The sequence below is a fragment of the Rhipicephalus microplus genome, chromosome 7 (assembly GCF_043290135.1).
Source record: "Rhipicephalus microplus isolate Deutch F79 chromosome 7, USDA_Rmic, whole genome shotgun sequence".
In the NCBI taxonomy this organism is placed as follows: Eukaryota; Metazoa; Arthropoda; class Arachnida; order Ixodida; family Ixodidae; genus Rhipicephalus; species Rhipicephalus microplus.
The window spans coordinates 16,151,344-16,168,165 of NC_134706.1; the positions used below are offsets into that span (position 1 = coordinate 16,151,344).

The 16,822-nt window shown below is 48.7% G+C and overlaps 1 protein-coding gene across 1 annotated transcript; it reads right to left on the minus strand.

The window, feature by feature from the left end:
• Positions 1–266: 266 nt before the first annotated feature.
• Positions 267–2,462, minus strand: LOC142766818 (uncharacterized). Its single transcript, XM_075868043.1, has one exon. The coding sequence runs from the start codon at positions 2,351–2,353 to the stop codon at positions 287–289; it is 2,067 nt and encodes a 688-aa protein (XP_075724158.1). The 5' UTR covers positions 2,354–2,462; the 3' UTR covers positions 267–286.
• Positions 2,463–16,822: the final 14,360 nt, after the last annotated feature.

Consider the following 16,822-nt stretch of genomic DNA (forward strand, 5'->3'; position numbering starts at 1 on the left):
CTTCGTGAGGTGGCACTTTTTTTTCTGTATCGTATGCAAGTAAGACAAATTATGAAACAAGACAGGCAATTAAAAGAGACGTACTGCTCAGCATATACTAGCATGCAACATCGCGACTAAAAAAAACAGAAAGAGCAGCGCCTATAGCTTTCAAAGACAAAAAAGAAAAAGACGTTCACGTGCACCACTGTACGCGTGTCGTAACAAAAACGGTGGGGGGGGGGGGGGGACCTACAGCGTGCGATTAACCAATCACATGGGGCTCAAAGGAAACGAAAATCCGCGCCTACTTCGAATTCAGGATGTCGTCAAACTTTAAATACTGCCGGATATGAAGCCAGCACTCGAAATTGAGGTCAGTCAACTGCTTCTGGCCGTCGTGGCGCCGCCGGCAACTCACGCCGTTCTTGACGACCCCCGACAGCCTCATGAAATCGTCCAACTCGATGATGTCCTTGAGGCTGTCCTTGATTCGCGACACGGCCTCGTCTTCGTCGATCGACTTGAGTTCTTGCACCTTCATCACCAGGCCGGGGTGGAGTCGCACAAGCTCGGCAGCGGCTGCGCAGTGCTTGTGGTTCGTTCCCGTAACGAAGTCTGCAGCGCGCATCACTAGCGCGTTGTTCCGCCGCACCACGTCGTCTATGGCGAACTTGTCCCCGATGCGTCCCGCGTCGAACAAGCCCACGTCAAATCGAAGGAGTGTGAAGTTCCTGGACACATTCGCAGACAGCTTACGGACCAGCAAGAGCGCCAAGTCGTCATCGTCCGGGAAGAAGGACAGGTAGCATAGAGTCCGGCTGGAATGTAGCATGTCCACCAGCATGTCAGTCTCGGTCTCGTCGAAGCGGATTCCACGGATCGACAGCCAGCGTATGCCCTTGTTCTTGGACAGCGCTTGCAGCAGTTTTCGTTGGGGCCGCTCGACGGTGGTCCATGCATTGGCGATGAAGCACAGATCCAGCTCCGTAAGCGCCGTCGTCTTCGTGATGTACTCCTCAATGAACGACTTCACACTGGAATCGAAGTTCGTCTCTCTCATGCTGAGATGCAAAGACTTCACGTGTCCGCACGTCGGCAGCTGGGACAACGCATCGTGCAGCAGCTCGGACTCGCGTGGGCTGAGGGAGTAGTCGATCCGGATGCGGGACAGTTCTCTACATTCCGGGAGCTTCGCAGCGGTGTCCTCCGAGACTTGCTGCTGGTCGAGGAAGAAGCGATTCGGCACACGTGTTTCCCGAATGGCACGGCAAATGTGGGCCACACAGTTGTCCCTGACGGTCTGGACGGTCACCTTTCTCAAGGACTTGTGGCTCGCGAGCGCCCCGATCAGGGAGCCGCATTCCTCCGGCTCGATCCACGACAGGTCCATGGTCAGCTCTTCCAGCGCGTTGTTTTTCGACAACGCCTCCAACCACATGGCGACCGGGCTGGAGATGCGGCCGTTGTTGTAACAAAAGCAGTCGACCATATGGAAACTTGTCAGGGTGCGGTTCTTCCTCAGCATGTCAGTGATGAGCTGGTAGTGCGGCGAATTTACATTCATGCCGATAAGGTTCAGCTCTGTTAGGGTGGTGTTCTGGTAAAGCGGCTCGATGATCGGACGAAAGTAACTCGAAGCACCACGGAAAAGCGACGTTACGCCTAGGGTGCGCAGCGTCTTGTTCTTGCACAAGAAATCGGCGAACATTGTATTGGCCTCCTGATGGGCTTCTCTGAGTAGGCTTGCATTGATCAACAGTTTCGTGATAGTCGAGTTCTGTTTGAGCCCTTCGACAATCGCGACCGCGTCTTCGGGCCCGACATCCTGCTCGGTGATGTTGAGCGTCGTCAACGACTGGGTGCTTGCCAATAACTTCGACAGTCCTACGACGGACCTTCGGTCGAAACGCACACGAGAAAGCTCGAGCTCCCGCAGGCGGTCGAACTGCGGAAGCTTGGCGACGAACTTCAGAGACTTTTCCGTGAAGTAGCACGGCACGCGTAACGCGAGCTTCTCGAGGGACTCACATCTGCGCAGTTCGCCGCATATCATTTGCTGGTGGTGCTTGAAAAGTTCGCAGTCCAGGTCAACCGAAACGACGCAGCGGTGATGCGCAAGCAAGCGCTGCAAGAGCTTGGCGGCTTCCTTCTCTTCTGTCCTTATTTCCAGAGGTACACGCGCGTCGGGCACATGGACGAAAGACAGTTTGCCCGGGGAAAGCTCCCTCAGTTCGAAACCCACGGGCCAGAAGAATTCGTTCCACACTGGAAGGTCCGTGAAGATGTTGCACAGTCGGTCCTCGCTGCTCGTGCATGGCGTCCTGTAGTTAGGCCTGGAGCCGCAGAGACCGCTCTTCTTCTTCGCGGGCATGTTTGCTGTCAATGCGCGCGGTATTCCTCGAGAATCGGCGCGCAGGTCTGCGAATGTCCACGCTCGTATGCTCCGGAGAGGCGGTCGATCGACACAGCTCGAACTTCTTCACTCTTTGACAGACTAGCCAAGTATGAGTGCGCGGACTGCTAAGCGCGACCAAGTAAAATGTCGACACCGACGTGCCGGCCGTTCTTCGCACCGGTCTTCGAGTCTACGAAAGGCGCCTACAATAGAGCATGACTTCGTGTCGCTGAGGTGAAAGGCGAGGAGAGGGAAACAAAAGAAAGAGGGGAGGGGGTCACTTCTTCGGAAAATGATCGCCCACAACACCGAACTTTTGAAGTAGTCTGCGCCGTTGAGCAGGTGCCGGTCGGTTTGCATGCCCCTGCAAGACCTTTTTTCTGAGAAGGGCATCAAGTCTCTCGTTTCTGGACGTTGGCGTGTTGACAGGGGAGTAGACAATTAGGCTAGGCGACTGCTGCGTATATTTTTGTTTGTGGGGGGGGGGGAGGTACAGGAGTGAGGTTGGAGTGATGGGTTCACGCCGACTTAGGCCCACTCAGAGGACCGCCCAAAAGGTGGCATTAAACAGCAGCACGTGCCGTCTGATCATGGTGTACTGACCCTGTTAAAGCGCAGTTAAAACCGTCACGGTGTGAATGTCAACCAACTAGCTTGACTTACATACGCGTCTTTGTTGCAATGCGATGACTTGGCTCTCCAAAGTGCCATTTCTTCGCTCTGTTGTGGTCTCTCTTTTAAGCGCTGCGATATGCTCCCTACCTGGCTGCAGTTTGTTTGTTTGTTTGTTGCCTCTAAGCATTGGCACATATCCACTCTGGGAGATCGGCCATGAAAGCTTGTAGTAGGCTATATGTGATACACTGATTGTAAGGGTATTATTAAATGACCGAATAAAAACGGAAAGAATCTTTCAAAAATAAAATATTAATGAAATAAATATGAATCAATACGAGAAAAAGAGCTAATACTGTATCAGTAGACTGATATTTTGATAAATTAGACACCTTCTGCTTTTTCTAACCACAACCAACACCACCTTTCCCCCCTTGTTTTTCCACACTCGGCGGGAAGTAGTAAACAGTTAAAAAAATAATAACTGTCGCGATGAGCGCCACATTGAATCGGAAACATTATTGTCAGCAGCAGCCTGACAACGACCGTTGCGGGTCAAAGGCCTCTCCCATGATCCGCCAATCAACATGGTCCTGAGCTTTCCACTGCTACTTTATACCTGCAAACTTCTTAATTAAGAATTGAAAACACTCTGCTTCCAACATGACTGTATTCACTTGTATAATATCGGTCTATAATATTCATGCCTGGGTGATGTCACTCAGTGATACGATTGTACGCACTCTGCCGCTGATACGGGTGCGCGCACTGATTGTATAGTGTGTATGATAGTGCTGTGCAATATTACTCTATCATATTCTAAAGGAGGGTGTCATTGGCCAGACATTGGGGGTGGCGGTAGTTGTTAGGAGAAGTCGCCCGATTTCTGCTGTATTGTCGCCGCTACGACAGACTTCGAAAAAGGTTACCAGTTATGCCATTTCTGAAAATAGGCGTTAGATTGACGGCGGAAACGGCGCTAAGCTTTGGTGCCTCAGTTTTGGGACATCGCCACAGGGATGCTTTCAATGCCGTTTGCGATTATATTCAGGCAACCAAGCGTATACCTTTGTGATCTTCAATCAAAAAAGTATTATTTATTACTCCCCAGGGCAGAGTGAAGTAAACGCAGCTGAGTGGTAATCATAACACCTGAAATCTCAAAATTGCTCAACTTGGTTTTTTTTTCGTTTGCTCTTTTTATGTTGTTTTTTTACATTTTTATTATTATAATACCAATTCATTACACATAGTTAAAATGATCACAGAAAAACTGCACTACACTTTCTTGGCCAATCCCCCTGAGTGGGTATGAGCCAACATCCCAGGGAAACAAAACAAAACAAAAATCTGCTACCTGGCTGCGATCACGGCGCATCGCCAGAAATTGGGCGCGCGCTATAGGATTCCGCAGCCTGATCTCAGCTTTCCTTCCTTCGTGGTTATACTGAGAAACCCGAAACTTAAAAACGCGCAGCTTGAGCGGGAAACATTTGGCCGGTAAGTGTGCTTGCTTTTTTTTAAGGTCTTTTTTTCCCTAGAAGACATTCTGTTCCTCCTTTCGAGCTTTCATGCCATCCCTCGAGCGCGTTTTTTTTTTCTTTTCAATGAACCATAAAATGGAATGCGAGACTAACGCAGGTGTGCGACACGAACACAAAGCAAGGTTTCTTTGCCATCGGGACGGCATTCCCGCCACCAGCAAACAGTGCTCAGAGAGGTCCTGCCCGGTCGTGTAATTGTCCCCTATCCGCAGTTAATCGTTCTATTCAGCGGTCGCAGGTGTTCAGCGCGGCAGATTCTGCATCAGGAGGAAAGACTCCTGTCACCCTTGGGCTTCTGGTATACACGCTGGCATACCGTAGTCCCCGACAACGCTCGTTGCGGGGCATAGACCTCTCCCGTGTTCCGCCGATCAAGTATTTTTTGAGGAGTAGGGTGCTGGTTGAGATAGCGCAGGTTCATAATAGCCTCGACGTGACAGGCAGGTGGTTCGGTCTCCGCGTTCTTTAGTGCTCTTCCCTGTCTTCTGTTCACCGGCCGCGCGAAGGAACACGAGGGGAAACGGGAACTAATGCGCGGGGTTTGTACTCGTTACAAAAAAGAAAAACTAAACAAGTTACTCGTTAGTCTAAGAAAAAAAAACGCGTTACTACCTTACGTGACCTCAACAAACAAAGTAACACGTCGCTATTATATAAATAAAGAAACGCCAGGGCTGCGCGGAAGGCGCAGCACAGTCACAGCGAAAGCTAGAAGAGCGGCCTTTCAATGCGTTTTCAGAACAATCATTGGGTGCCTACTGCAAGTACGCTTGCTTGATACTGTTATGCCAGCGAGTCCTCGTCAAACGTCCGTGCCTCTGGAAAAGGCAATCTGGGTCAAGGCCAGTCCGCCTGGCGCGATCACCTCGACGGCGTGAACACGCGCGGCGCCCCTCTGGCCCAGGTGCAGTGAGTCAGCGGCGCACGTGACAGCGAGCCGGCGGCCGCGTGCCTGGTGGTCTGACGCATGGCGCGGCGGCCCCCATTGGCGGAATCTGCTCGGACGACCAGCGGCGCTTCTGATTGGACTTTTTGGTTGGACCCGGTGCAAATAAAAGAAGCCCTGCGGCGTGTCGCGATCGGCGGTCCTATGTGAGAGGCGTCCCCGTGTCGGAGTGCCGACATGTGTGTGAGTCAGCGGTCTTAGGCGAAAGGCTGACCTATGTGTTAGAGAGGAGAGTTCGGCTCTTCGAGTCTCTGTCGGCCCCAGTGCCGAAATTGTAACGCCTCTGTAAATATGCTGTACATAAACCTTGTTTAACTCACCGTCGTCTCGTCCGCTCGTCTTATCAGCTTTGCGCAGAAGCAGTCGCGAGCTGATAAACATACGCTACCAAACGGCTGGTGACCTTCCCGGCGGAGTTGAAAGCAGTGGCGCCTCCGGGACCGCGTCGGCGTCGCCGTCTTTCTCAACAGTGGTGGCAGCGGTGGGATTCGGAGGTGGCTTCTCAACAGTGGTGGCTTCGGCGGGATCGGTCCGCCGTTTCTCAACAGTGGTTGGCAGCTGCGGGATCGGCCGGCGTCAGCGACATTGATGCGGTGAGTGCCTGATGTTTTCCCCTCAGTTCACCAGACTACTCTAGCTCAGGTTGTAGTAGTTTAGAGAAGGGCTGTGTGAAGCATTAGAGTGAGCTTTGATCGTTTCAAGCAAAGTCGAAGTGCTTTGAAACCAAAGTTAATGCGGAGGGGGTAAACACGGGAGAGTGAAAAGTTGCTTGCGCGTCTTGCTAGTTGACTTATAGTGGGTACGGCAAGTAAATTGTTAACAGGGGCAAACAGCAAGAGGCTAGTGTGAACGATGGAGAACCTTAAAGTGAAGGAACTCATCGAAATTTGTGAGGAACTCGGCATTACTTTGGGCCGTGCGAAACGAAAGCAAGCGATCCTTGAGATCATGAAGGATGAGGGAGTGTCGGCTGAGGAAGTCGATGAGGCCTGGGTGGATATTAAAGCACGCCGTGAGGAGGCTGAAAGGCGAGAAGTAGAAGCTCGCGAACGTGAAGAAAGGCGCGAAGCTCGCGAACGTGAAGAAAGGCGCGAAGCTCGCGAACGTGAAGAAAGGCGAGAAGCTCGCGAGCGCGAGGAGGCCGAGAGACAAGAGCGCCTAGAGTTGAAACGACTAGAATTGGCAATCCTACAGTGTTCGCAGGCGCCTAGCGTAGCTTCTCCGACGATTCAGGTCAGCGGTTTCAGAATTCGGGACCAACTGCCACCGTTCGTAGTAGGCGAGGACATGGCGAAGTATCTCGTCAAGTTTGAACACGTCTGTGAGCGAAATGCTTTGGAGCAGTCTCTTTGGGCGCGGAACCTGCTAGCTCTTCTTCCCGGCGAAGTGTCCGACGCGATAACTTGCTTGTCGAGGGAAGCGTTTGAGAGCTATGACGAGGTTAAGGAAGTGCTCTTGAGACGTTATAAGTTGTCACCCGAGGCTTTCAGGCAAAGGTTCCGGTATGCTGAAAAGGGGAATGAGTCACACGTTGACTTCGCGTTTCGTCTTAAAGCCGATTTGATTGAATGGCTCAAGGGCGAAGGTGTTTATGACGACCGCGATAAAGTGGTGGAATGCGTTGCATTGGAGCAATTCTACCGCTGCATCGAGGAGGATGTCAAACTTTGGCTGCAGGACAGACTTGGAGACGTACAGTTAAACAAGGCAGCTGAGTTAGCTGAGGAGTATTATACTCGCCGAAAGTTGCATAGCAGGGCAGCGCGCGTTGAAAAGGATGAAAAGAAAGAGGGCTTTTCAAGGAAACCTGATCAACGGAAACCCGTTCCGCACCGTAATTTCAAAAAGGACCCGTCTCTTACGAAGGACAGTGTAGGGGAAGGGCAAACAGAAGCGGAGAGATCAAGTGAGGTTTCTACCACACAGACATTGGAATCGGAAAACAAACGGAAGCCGCTAATCTGCTACAACTGTAAAAAGGAAGGGCACATCGCGAGAAACTGTCAGGAAAAGTTTGCCTTCGCAACGATCCGAGAATCAGAAAAAAACATTCGGTTGTTGGAGCCGTATCTCCAAGAAATTAGGGTCAACGAGAAAACGTGCCGAGCACTTAGAGACTCAGCGGCAACCATGGACGTTGTCCATCCTTCATTGGTGTCTCCGGATGACTTCACAGGAGAATGCGCGTGGATTAGGCAAGTCGCCGAGGTGCAGAGTGTTCGCTTACCAATCGCCACGGTTGTCATTGAAGGCCCGTTCGGTAAGCTTTGCACCGAAGCAGCTGTGTCTGCCGCGCTAAATGATCGTTTTCCTTATCTCTTCTCCAACAACTCAGAGCAGCTTCTCAGAGAGCAGGGCAAATCGTTCTTCCCCAACTTAGCGTGCATGGCTCTCACGCGATCGCAAGCGCGAAAGCTTTCGCGAAAGCTTGACTTGGTTCCATGCGGTGAACTCTCAAGTGACCCTGTCGGCGGGTCGACGGAACCCCAGAAAGGAAAGTTTCCGCATGAGTCATGTGAGCAGTCACGCGAGCGGCCCGTCGCCGAACCTAGCTGCGCGGTTTCCGGAGAAAGGGGAGACGACATGGCGCCATTGAGTCAGAGCGAGAGGGTTGCAACGCTCTCGCCTGTAGCGGAAAGTTGGAGCGAGCTGCCGAGAGTTGATCGAGAGACGCTCATTCGAGGGCAGAGTGAGGATCTCTCGATTGAAGCGCTAGTGGAAAGCCAAATTGAAGCGCTCGTGGAAAGCCAGAAAAACGCGGCAAAAGTGCTGTCGAAGGAGCACTACGAGAAATCGGGGAAGAAGCGCGCTTTTGAAGTTGATAATCAGGTAATGCGGCTGCAGCCATCCAAAAGGAACAAGCTTGAGGTTGATTGGGAAGGGCCCGCCAAAGTATTATCGAAGCCTTGCGATACAAATTATGAAGGGAAATTAGGAAGGCGGCCGGACAAAATTTACAACTTGATGAAACCATACGTTCAACATCAAGCGGTCGTAAATCTGTTGTTGAATGCTTCAAAGGAAGAGGAAGCAGAAATTTTGAGTTCTAGTGAGGTAATTGAAGGGGGATCGAAAGTAATCCGGGAGCAGATAAACCTAGAGCCTAGCTTAAGTGAAGAAGGACCTGAGAAAGAGAACCTGAGAAAGATTGTTTCCGAGTTTGGGTATGTGTTGTCGGACCGTCCCGGAGACGCGACGGTGGTCGAACACGATATCGAGCTAAGCCGTGAGGAGTCAATCAGTAGCAAGCCGTATCGTTGTTCCCCTGTACAACGTCGAAAGTGTGAGCCGCTCTTGGTGCCGCATAGGTATCGTCGCCTAAAAGTGGCCGGTTACTGAGGTGGAGCATGTTGCTCCACAGCGCAACTTTGACGTTCGCTAAAGGAAAAAAAAAAAAAGGGAAAGGTAAACGTTAATGCAGGTGCATTGAGCAGTGCGTTCTAGCTAGTACCTTCTCAACCTTTCGGTTTCTGGCTGGCGATTCGGGGCAAAATTTTGACCTCATCACGACCTGGGCTGAGCGCTCTCGTTCAGAGTGATCTCAAAGGGGCCAACTTTGGTGGTATTCTAATTCGTTACGTTGTTGTACGTGGGAAAAAAAAAATTGAGTTGTCATTTTAAGAGTCTTGTGTCCCACATGTGCCTCTTGATGTAGAGGGAACAAAATTCCGATAAACACGTAGATAGGTATATGTTGTACTATACTTTGTCTGGTGTTCTGTCGGGTGACCAAGGGCACTTGCTTGTGTCGTGTGTTGTCTGTTGTCGAACCGTTCTTAGCAAGTTGCAGAACCATCGACAAGTGCTGAAACCGAAGATGGTCAGAAGAGACGAGTGAAGCTGGTCAGCAAGTTGTGGCGACAAGCCAGTGGAGCTGGGATCCGTCGTCAAAAATGGGATGTGTTCCCGGAACAGTTTGGAGCTGTATTCTCCACATGGCCCTGGAGGCGAACCTGGAGGGACCTGGCGAACGAGCGCACCTGACATCCGAGCCCCGTGGAAGCAGCTCGTCTTTCCGGTGCATTGTCTGGCGGCGGGGGTGCTGTTATGCCAGCGAGTCCTCGTCAAACGTCCGTGCCTCTGGAAAAGGCAATCTGGGTCAAGGCCAGTCCGCCTGGCGCGATCACCTCGACGGCGTGAACACGCGCGGCGCCCCTCTGGCCCAGGTGCAGTGAGTCAGCGGCGCACGTGACAGCGAGCCGGCGGCCGCGTGCCTGGTGGTCTGACGCATGGCGCGGCGGCCCCCATTGGCGGAATCTGCTCGGACGACCAGCGGCGCTTCTGATTGGACTTTTTGGTTGGACCCGGTGCAAATAAAAGAAGCCCTGCGGCGTGTCGCGATCGGCGGTCCTATGTGAGAGGCGTCCCCGTGTCGGAGTGCCGACATGTGTGTGAGTCAGCGGTCTTAGGCGAAAGGCTGACCTATGTGTTAGAGAGGAGAGTTCGGCTCTTCGAGTCTCTGTCGGCCCCAGTGCCGAAATTGTAACGCCTCTGTAAATATGCTGTACATAAACCTTGTTTAACTCACCGTCGTCTCGTCCGCTCGTCTTATCAGCTTTGCGCAGAAGCAGTCGCGAGCTGATAAACATACGCTACCAAACGGCTGGTGACCTTCCCGGCGGAGTTGAAAGCAGTGGCGCCTCCGGGACCGCGTCGGCGTCGCCGTCTTTCTCAACAGTGGTGGCAGCGGTGGGATTCGGAGGTGGCTTCTCAACAGTGGTGGCTTCGGCGGGATCGGCCCTGCCTTCTCAACAATACCCACTAGGACAATAATAATTTTTTTTTTGGGGGGGGGGGGTAGTAGGCCCGGCATTCGCTATGCTTGGTGCAGAAGACTGAAGCGCAAAAAAACATAACGTGAAGCAGGAAGAGCAGGTGAGAAGACAGAACAGCGCCAACTATTGTCTTCTCTCCTGCTCTTCCTGCTTCACGTTATGTTTTTTGCGCCTCAGTCTTCTGCACCAAGTATGCACCAACTAGCCCAAAAACAAGTCCTTTTGGAATTCGCTATGCTATTTTTCGCCATTCTTCTGAGAAGCGTGGTATCCGCTAAACACTTGCAAGGAATTTTGTGCCCATTGTTCATGCCATGCAGTGGCTGACGACGATGATTGATATGTGGGGTTTAACGTCCCAAAACCATTATATGATTATGAGAGACGCCGTAGTGGAGGGCTCCGGAAATTTCGACCACCTGAGGTTCTTTAACGTGCACCCAAATCTGAGCACATGGGCCTACAACATTTCCGCCTCCTTCCGAAATGCAGCCGCCGCAGCCGAGATTCGATCCCGCGACCTGTGGGTCAGTAGCCGAGTACCTTAGCCACTAGGCCACCACAGCGGGGTGGCCGATGACGATGAGTAATTATGGCTGAAGTGGGTATGTGCCACAGTTAATATGGGAACAAGAACGATATTTTGTAATGAGTTGGAGCATTGGACGGGCCACTCGTAACGTTATTCGCATTGTGCGACGACTGGTTCTTCTTTCGCTGTCTTAAAACGCTTTATAAGTCCTAGTAACGCGATTGCCTTCCCGACATCAAGCCTGCCTAAGGCAAGTTTGACATCGTCACAAGCACTGGTATTAGGTTCCTTCCGTTCAAAAAGAGTCTGACTGATAGTACTCCTTACGACTTGTTTATGTTGTTGGGACTTTATTCATCAAGAAAAAGTCGCATGATCGATAGACACGCCGAGCCACCACGGTCGACGAGATCTGTCTTCCGAGAAGCAGCTGCTCAAGTGCGCATTGTTGACGAGACTTTTGACCCCGTTCCGGAGTGCCTTCCCGTTCTGGACGCTTGTGTGTGTTTGCCTGACTTCTGATGAAGTATGTTCTGTGTACTTTACTGGTGATAATTTCATTCATTAAAGAAAAAAAAACTGGTGTAGCTCAGTGGTAGAATACTGGGCTCGCGCCCAGCGGACCCGTGTTCGAGCTCCACTTAGTCATTAATGCTAGTTTTTTTTTTCTAATTTCACGCGATGTGGTTACGGACACCGGCGGCGGCGAACAACTGCGCGTGACCCGAGTCGTGATCTCATAACAGCTTTCGCTGTAAAAAAAATGCAACGGACGTTACCGCTACCGTTACTCTTCAATCATAAGTATTAATCAATATGCCTTTGGTGCAGTAAATCAACATGCCGGTGGTACATGAAAGCGCAATAAGAAGTATCCTAAACCTCAGACTTGTGTTTTACATCAAGCCTCGACCTCCAGCAAGGATTATATAACCGAAATACTCATTTCACTAGAATTGTAATGACGAATGCATCGGACTTTAGCAGCGTTACAGATAGCCTAAAGGTTCCCGCAGAGTTGCGTGTGATGGCTTCCGACTCTGTGCCACATAGCGAAGCCATCTTTCTGAATGTGACATTATACGTAATAGGAGATCCAATCATGCACGCTATATCCGCAAACAAAGCATCACTTATTTGCTAGTGACCTTAGGTATTGACGCCTGCTTTTTTTCTTTGCTTTTTTTTTTGTTGTTGTAACGCGTTACCGACGTCACTCTGCTAACCTGTCAGCGCTTCTCGCTTATAGCACTTTCGAGCAAGAGTTTACGCTGCATCTCCACTAGCCGATACTCCGAAGACCCGAAGACGGATTTCTGTCCAACTCTCGACTTGAGCTGTAACCCAAGATGTCGGCCATGGTGACCACAATGAAAACTAGGAATAGATGCTTTTGAATGGCGAGCGCAGTTTGAAAACCTCATACGAAAACACGCAAAGCAGTGGTTTGCATATATATATATATATATATATATATATATATATATATATATATATATATATATATATATATATATATATATATATATATATATATATATATATATATATATATATATATATATATATATATATATATATATATATATATATATATATATATATATATATACACAGAGGCGTAGGCAGATTTTTTTTTCGTGAGAAGGGGGGAGGGGCGCTGTACCTTCATATGAAGGAGAGTTCGGGGAAGGTAAATGAGGTAGAATGTCGTTTTGTGCCTTGTATGCCAAGGTACGGAAAAAAACTTTTTAAGGTCCGTCGCGTGGCGCACACTTGCTCGTAGCGTGCCTTCCGTGCCAACTGTCTCAGATTTCGCGCTCGTCCTTCTCCAGGTGGTCTACCAAGCTTCTTCTAAAAGGAAAAAAAAAATCTAGCAGGACTATGAATTCGTGCGACTAAAACGCGTTAAATTTTCTTGCAGAAAAAAAAATTTTAATTATTTGTTTTCTTTATTAACAATACAGAGAGAATGGTGGAAGTTTATTTGCTTCGGATGTTTATTTATTTTTATTTTAATGTTCTCAAAGTAGCGATTCGAACTGTGCGACCGAGCTCTCAAAATAGCAGGTGATAAGGTGAGCAACAAGGTAAGCTACACCGAAAAGAAAGATGGTGATTTTGATAAAACATGTGTTTTTGCACCATAATGACCTGTACTTATTCTAATACTTTACAGACCGACCTGGATAATATTGTTAACTGGTGCGAGGATTGGCAAATGCAAATAAATGATTTCAAAACAAAAGCTATGACATTTACTAGGTCTACTAACATGCACCTAAATTCGTATTCTATTAATAACACAGCTATTGAAAACGTTTCTACGCTAAAATATCTGGGTGTCTATTTGTCGTCCAACCTTACGTGGAATGAACACATTGATGCTATAATTTCCAAGGCAAATAAAACATCCGATTTCATCAGACGAAATTTGTATTTAGCTAGTCAGTCAACTAAACTTTTAGCTTATACTTCATTAGTTCGATCCAAACTCGACTACGTGTCTATTATTTGGAACCCAAACCAGGCATACTTAACAAACAGACTGGAGGCCTTGCAAAATAAAGCAGCACGTCTCATTACTAAGAACTATTCCCGCACATCTAGCATAACTGCCATTAAAGAATCTCTACAGCAGCCCTCCCTGGAAAAACGAAGAATACTAGCATTACTATGTCACTTCCACCGGCTCTATCATAGTGCGTCGTCATTTGCTGCATCGCATATCAAACCTGCGCATCGCATTTTTCCGTGTCTAGATCACCCTTTCAAAGTCCTCCCCTTGTTTGCCCGTACTAATCTTCTTCGTCAATCCCCGTTGTTCTTGGCCATCTTTCATTGGAATCGATTACCAGAAGATATTGCCACAACCCATAATCACGATTTGTTTGTAAGCCACTTGAAGCGATTTTTATTATCAGAGCCGTGAACTATGTACTAAGTGCGCTTGCTTTGTATTTCTTTTCCATTTATTTTTGTTTGTTTGTTTGCTTTTCTACCGTTTTTTGTTACATGCCCGCTCTTGACTGTGTTTGCTCTTGAATTGAAATGTACTCAACACATTGTTCTCCCCCCCCCCCCACCCCTATGTAATGCCCTTCGGAGCCTTTAGGGTATCTGAATAAAAAAAAAAATTTACAGTCGGGCGTCTTCACGTAAAAACATTCAGTTTAAAGCATCTATAGTACGCTGCGCAATAGTAATGACGTTTAATTTTGGAGGTTGAACAGAACACTTGTGGTTTGAAGCTATAGAAAACAATTTTACAAATAAAGGACGCCGTTCACGGGCTCTCGGATATGCTCGAGCTCGAAGTGAAAAGCTAGAGCGAAACGAGAAAGATGAGAACGGTGGTCAGTGGCCGGTTTTAAAAATTATTCCCGTCAGGTTATTACGGTAGTCTGGAATACGGGCTCAAAAGCATACTACTAGTAGTTGAATTCAATATTTTACGCGTAATTGGCATTTCATTTCTTTATTTTTGGTTTAAAATTTCATAGCTTACCTAAAATAACATTTGACAGTTTCTACGTTGCATTCTTGGCCAATACCCCAAAGTGGGTACATGCCATATATCTAGGATAGGAAAGCAAAGGCTGCAGAGACAGCGAAAATCGGCATTCCATTTGTTCGGGTCATTCGTGAAAGAGCAAATGTGGGTACACATGGTGCATTTCAGGAAGATATCTTGTTCCTGCAGCGCTATAGTTGGGAGCACGGTTACCGGTCATACCCTTTTCACCCTGGTCTGGCGGATTAGCACCAGCTGTTTTTTTTTTTTATGGCGAATTCCATCGGGGTCGCAAAAGCACCCAAGAACACGCTGCTAGTGCTCTCTTCAGAGTCGGCATGTTTCAGTGGTCGAACATTATATACCCGTAACACGGACGGTAAGCCTGATACCATTTGATTGATTGATTGATTGATATGTGGGGTTTAACGTCCCAAAACACTGATGACATTTACAACGAATGACGTTAAGCGGACCTATAGTGTGATTTTACCTGTGTGCCGTCTGCCACACGATGCTGATAACCTCAGATGGATGGCGCTCACCCACAGAGGGGGTTGGGCCAAGAACCGGCCGCCAGGGTACTTAAGTGAAACTAAAATGAAAAAAAAACACGCAAAAACTAATGTCATTTTTAAATGATGACCATGACCTTCCTGAGCCATGGAGTTTGGGAGAAATAAAAATATACTGAAGCCTGCGTGCAACATGCATGTATCCACAAAAATAATTTTCATGAGTAAAAAAGGTGCTCCTAGAATATAAACGCGGCTGTTTTACCCAACTTGCCACAGCTGCACGACACACTCAAAAACGAACATGGCCGACGATATGCGCCTGGCACGTAAACATGTCTTTGACAGAAATATTCAATCTCCCAATAAGCACCACCAGAGAAAAAAAAAAGCGAAGCAGAAGAGTTCTCGAGTGTTCTTCAAGCAGCTGTACACTTCTCGTAACTTAGAGGTACTTAATTGTTTCAGGGCTGATTCGTACATCTTAGTGAGGGAAAATTCTAGACACCTAAAACACCAGAAGAAGAACATGTGCTTTTCCCCTCTTGTAGTACTTGAGGCGTAAAGAATTTCCCCTCGTTTCTTTCCGTACGCGAAATGAGTAATAACAGAAGGTTTTAGCAAATTGCAGAAATATGGTACCGTATGACCGTAACACTGCTCCTTCCCTAGTTAAGGTCCATTTGTCAGTGAAGGTGCCCAAACACCACAAAAGCTTTTTTTTTTCTCAAAAATTACTGCCTCATTGTTGCTTGCCAGTCTACTCATTGTTAACGATGACTTGGAGGCGAATACATGGATACCAGTGCGTCAGTACTGACCCACGTGAAAAAACAAGTTTTTTTGTTTTTTTTTCCAGGACGTACGCATCCCCCTGGAAGTGATTCCCTCCAAAACAAATCGATGCCCTTTCATTGCAAGTGCGGGAATTTTTTGGCGACGCCGTTCCCTAAGAGTCGTTTTAAAAAGGCGCCCCTTTTTCGTCGAAAGGGCGTGCAGACAGGAATTGCAGACGTTTGTGACAGTATAGTGCGGATCACCACTTTACCTTGATCAGGTGCTGCTATCATTACAAAAAAAAAAATGAAGAATTCTACCCCCGCAGAGGCAACGTTTTTTTTCGCGGGGGGGGGGGGGGGGGAGGGAGCACCCCTCGAAAACACTTGAAACGGTCATACCGTTTAAAAACGGCTCCCTAGGTGCCACCATAGTCTTTTTTTTTCGGGTGGGGGGGGGGGGGGGGCTGAGCAAATCGGAGTGACGCCCCAGAAATGCTCTGCCGAAGATGACTTTAGTCTTTTTATTCTCACGCCCAGCCCATCATGGCGGCGTTTTTCCCCCTTTTGTGATAAGTAAAGTCCATAGGTTTTTTTCTTTTAAAGGGGCCCTGAAACACTTTATCAAGCAACCACGGAATGAATGCACTAGAAGAGCTAATTGTCTCACGAATTGAACGCCACAAAAATATTAAGAATCTGTCCAGTGCGAGTGGAGTTACAAGATTTGTCGCATGCTGCAATTCCATTCTCTCCTCTCGTCCTGACGAAAGCGCTGGGAGATAGGCAGGGAGGGATGGCAGGGCCACAGAAAAACGTCACGCACGCTTCGAAACCTTGAGCACCTTTTAGCTTGTTTTTTCTTCGAATGCGCAGCTTTGTCAGTGTGATCGCGTGCGTGGACAAGTAGCGGCCTCCCGCGGCGATCTCTGCAACGAGCGAACGCGCCATGTTCAAATTAGTCAATGGCTGATATATGGGTCGTTGACGTGTGAACTTTGGGCATATAACGTGATTTGTCGAGAAAATAGAAAGCAATTTTCTAGCTGACTTTGGTATTTTACTGTGAATTCGAGGCCGCGTGCTGTGCTATATTTGGCTCGCGTGTTGTCGGGAGCCTCCACTACCGATCGGCAGCGTTTTCTGACCATGCTCAAAAAGTGCTGCAGAGCCAAGTACCGACAACTGCTTCCTCTCGCAGCACCCAGTTCGAATCCCGGCTGCGGCG

What these genes read in the sequence shown, in the direction of transcription:
- LOC142766818 (XM_075868043.1), bottom strand. Translation starts at nt 2,353, where the DNA reads ATGCCCGCGAAGAAGAAGAGCGGTCTCTGCGGCTCCAGGCCTAACTAC.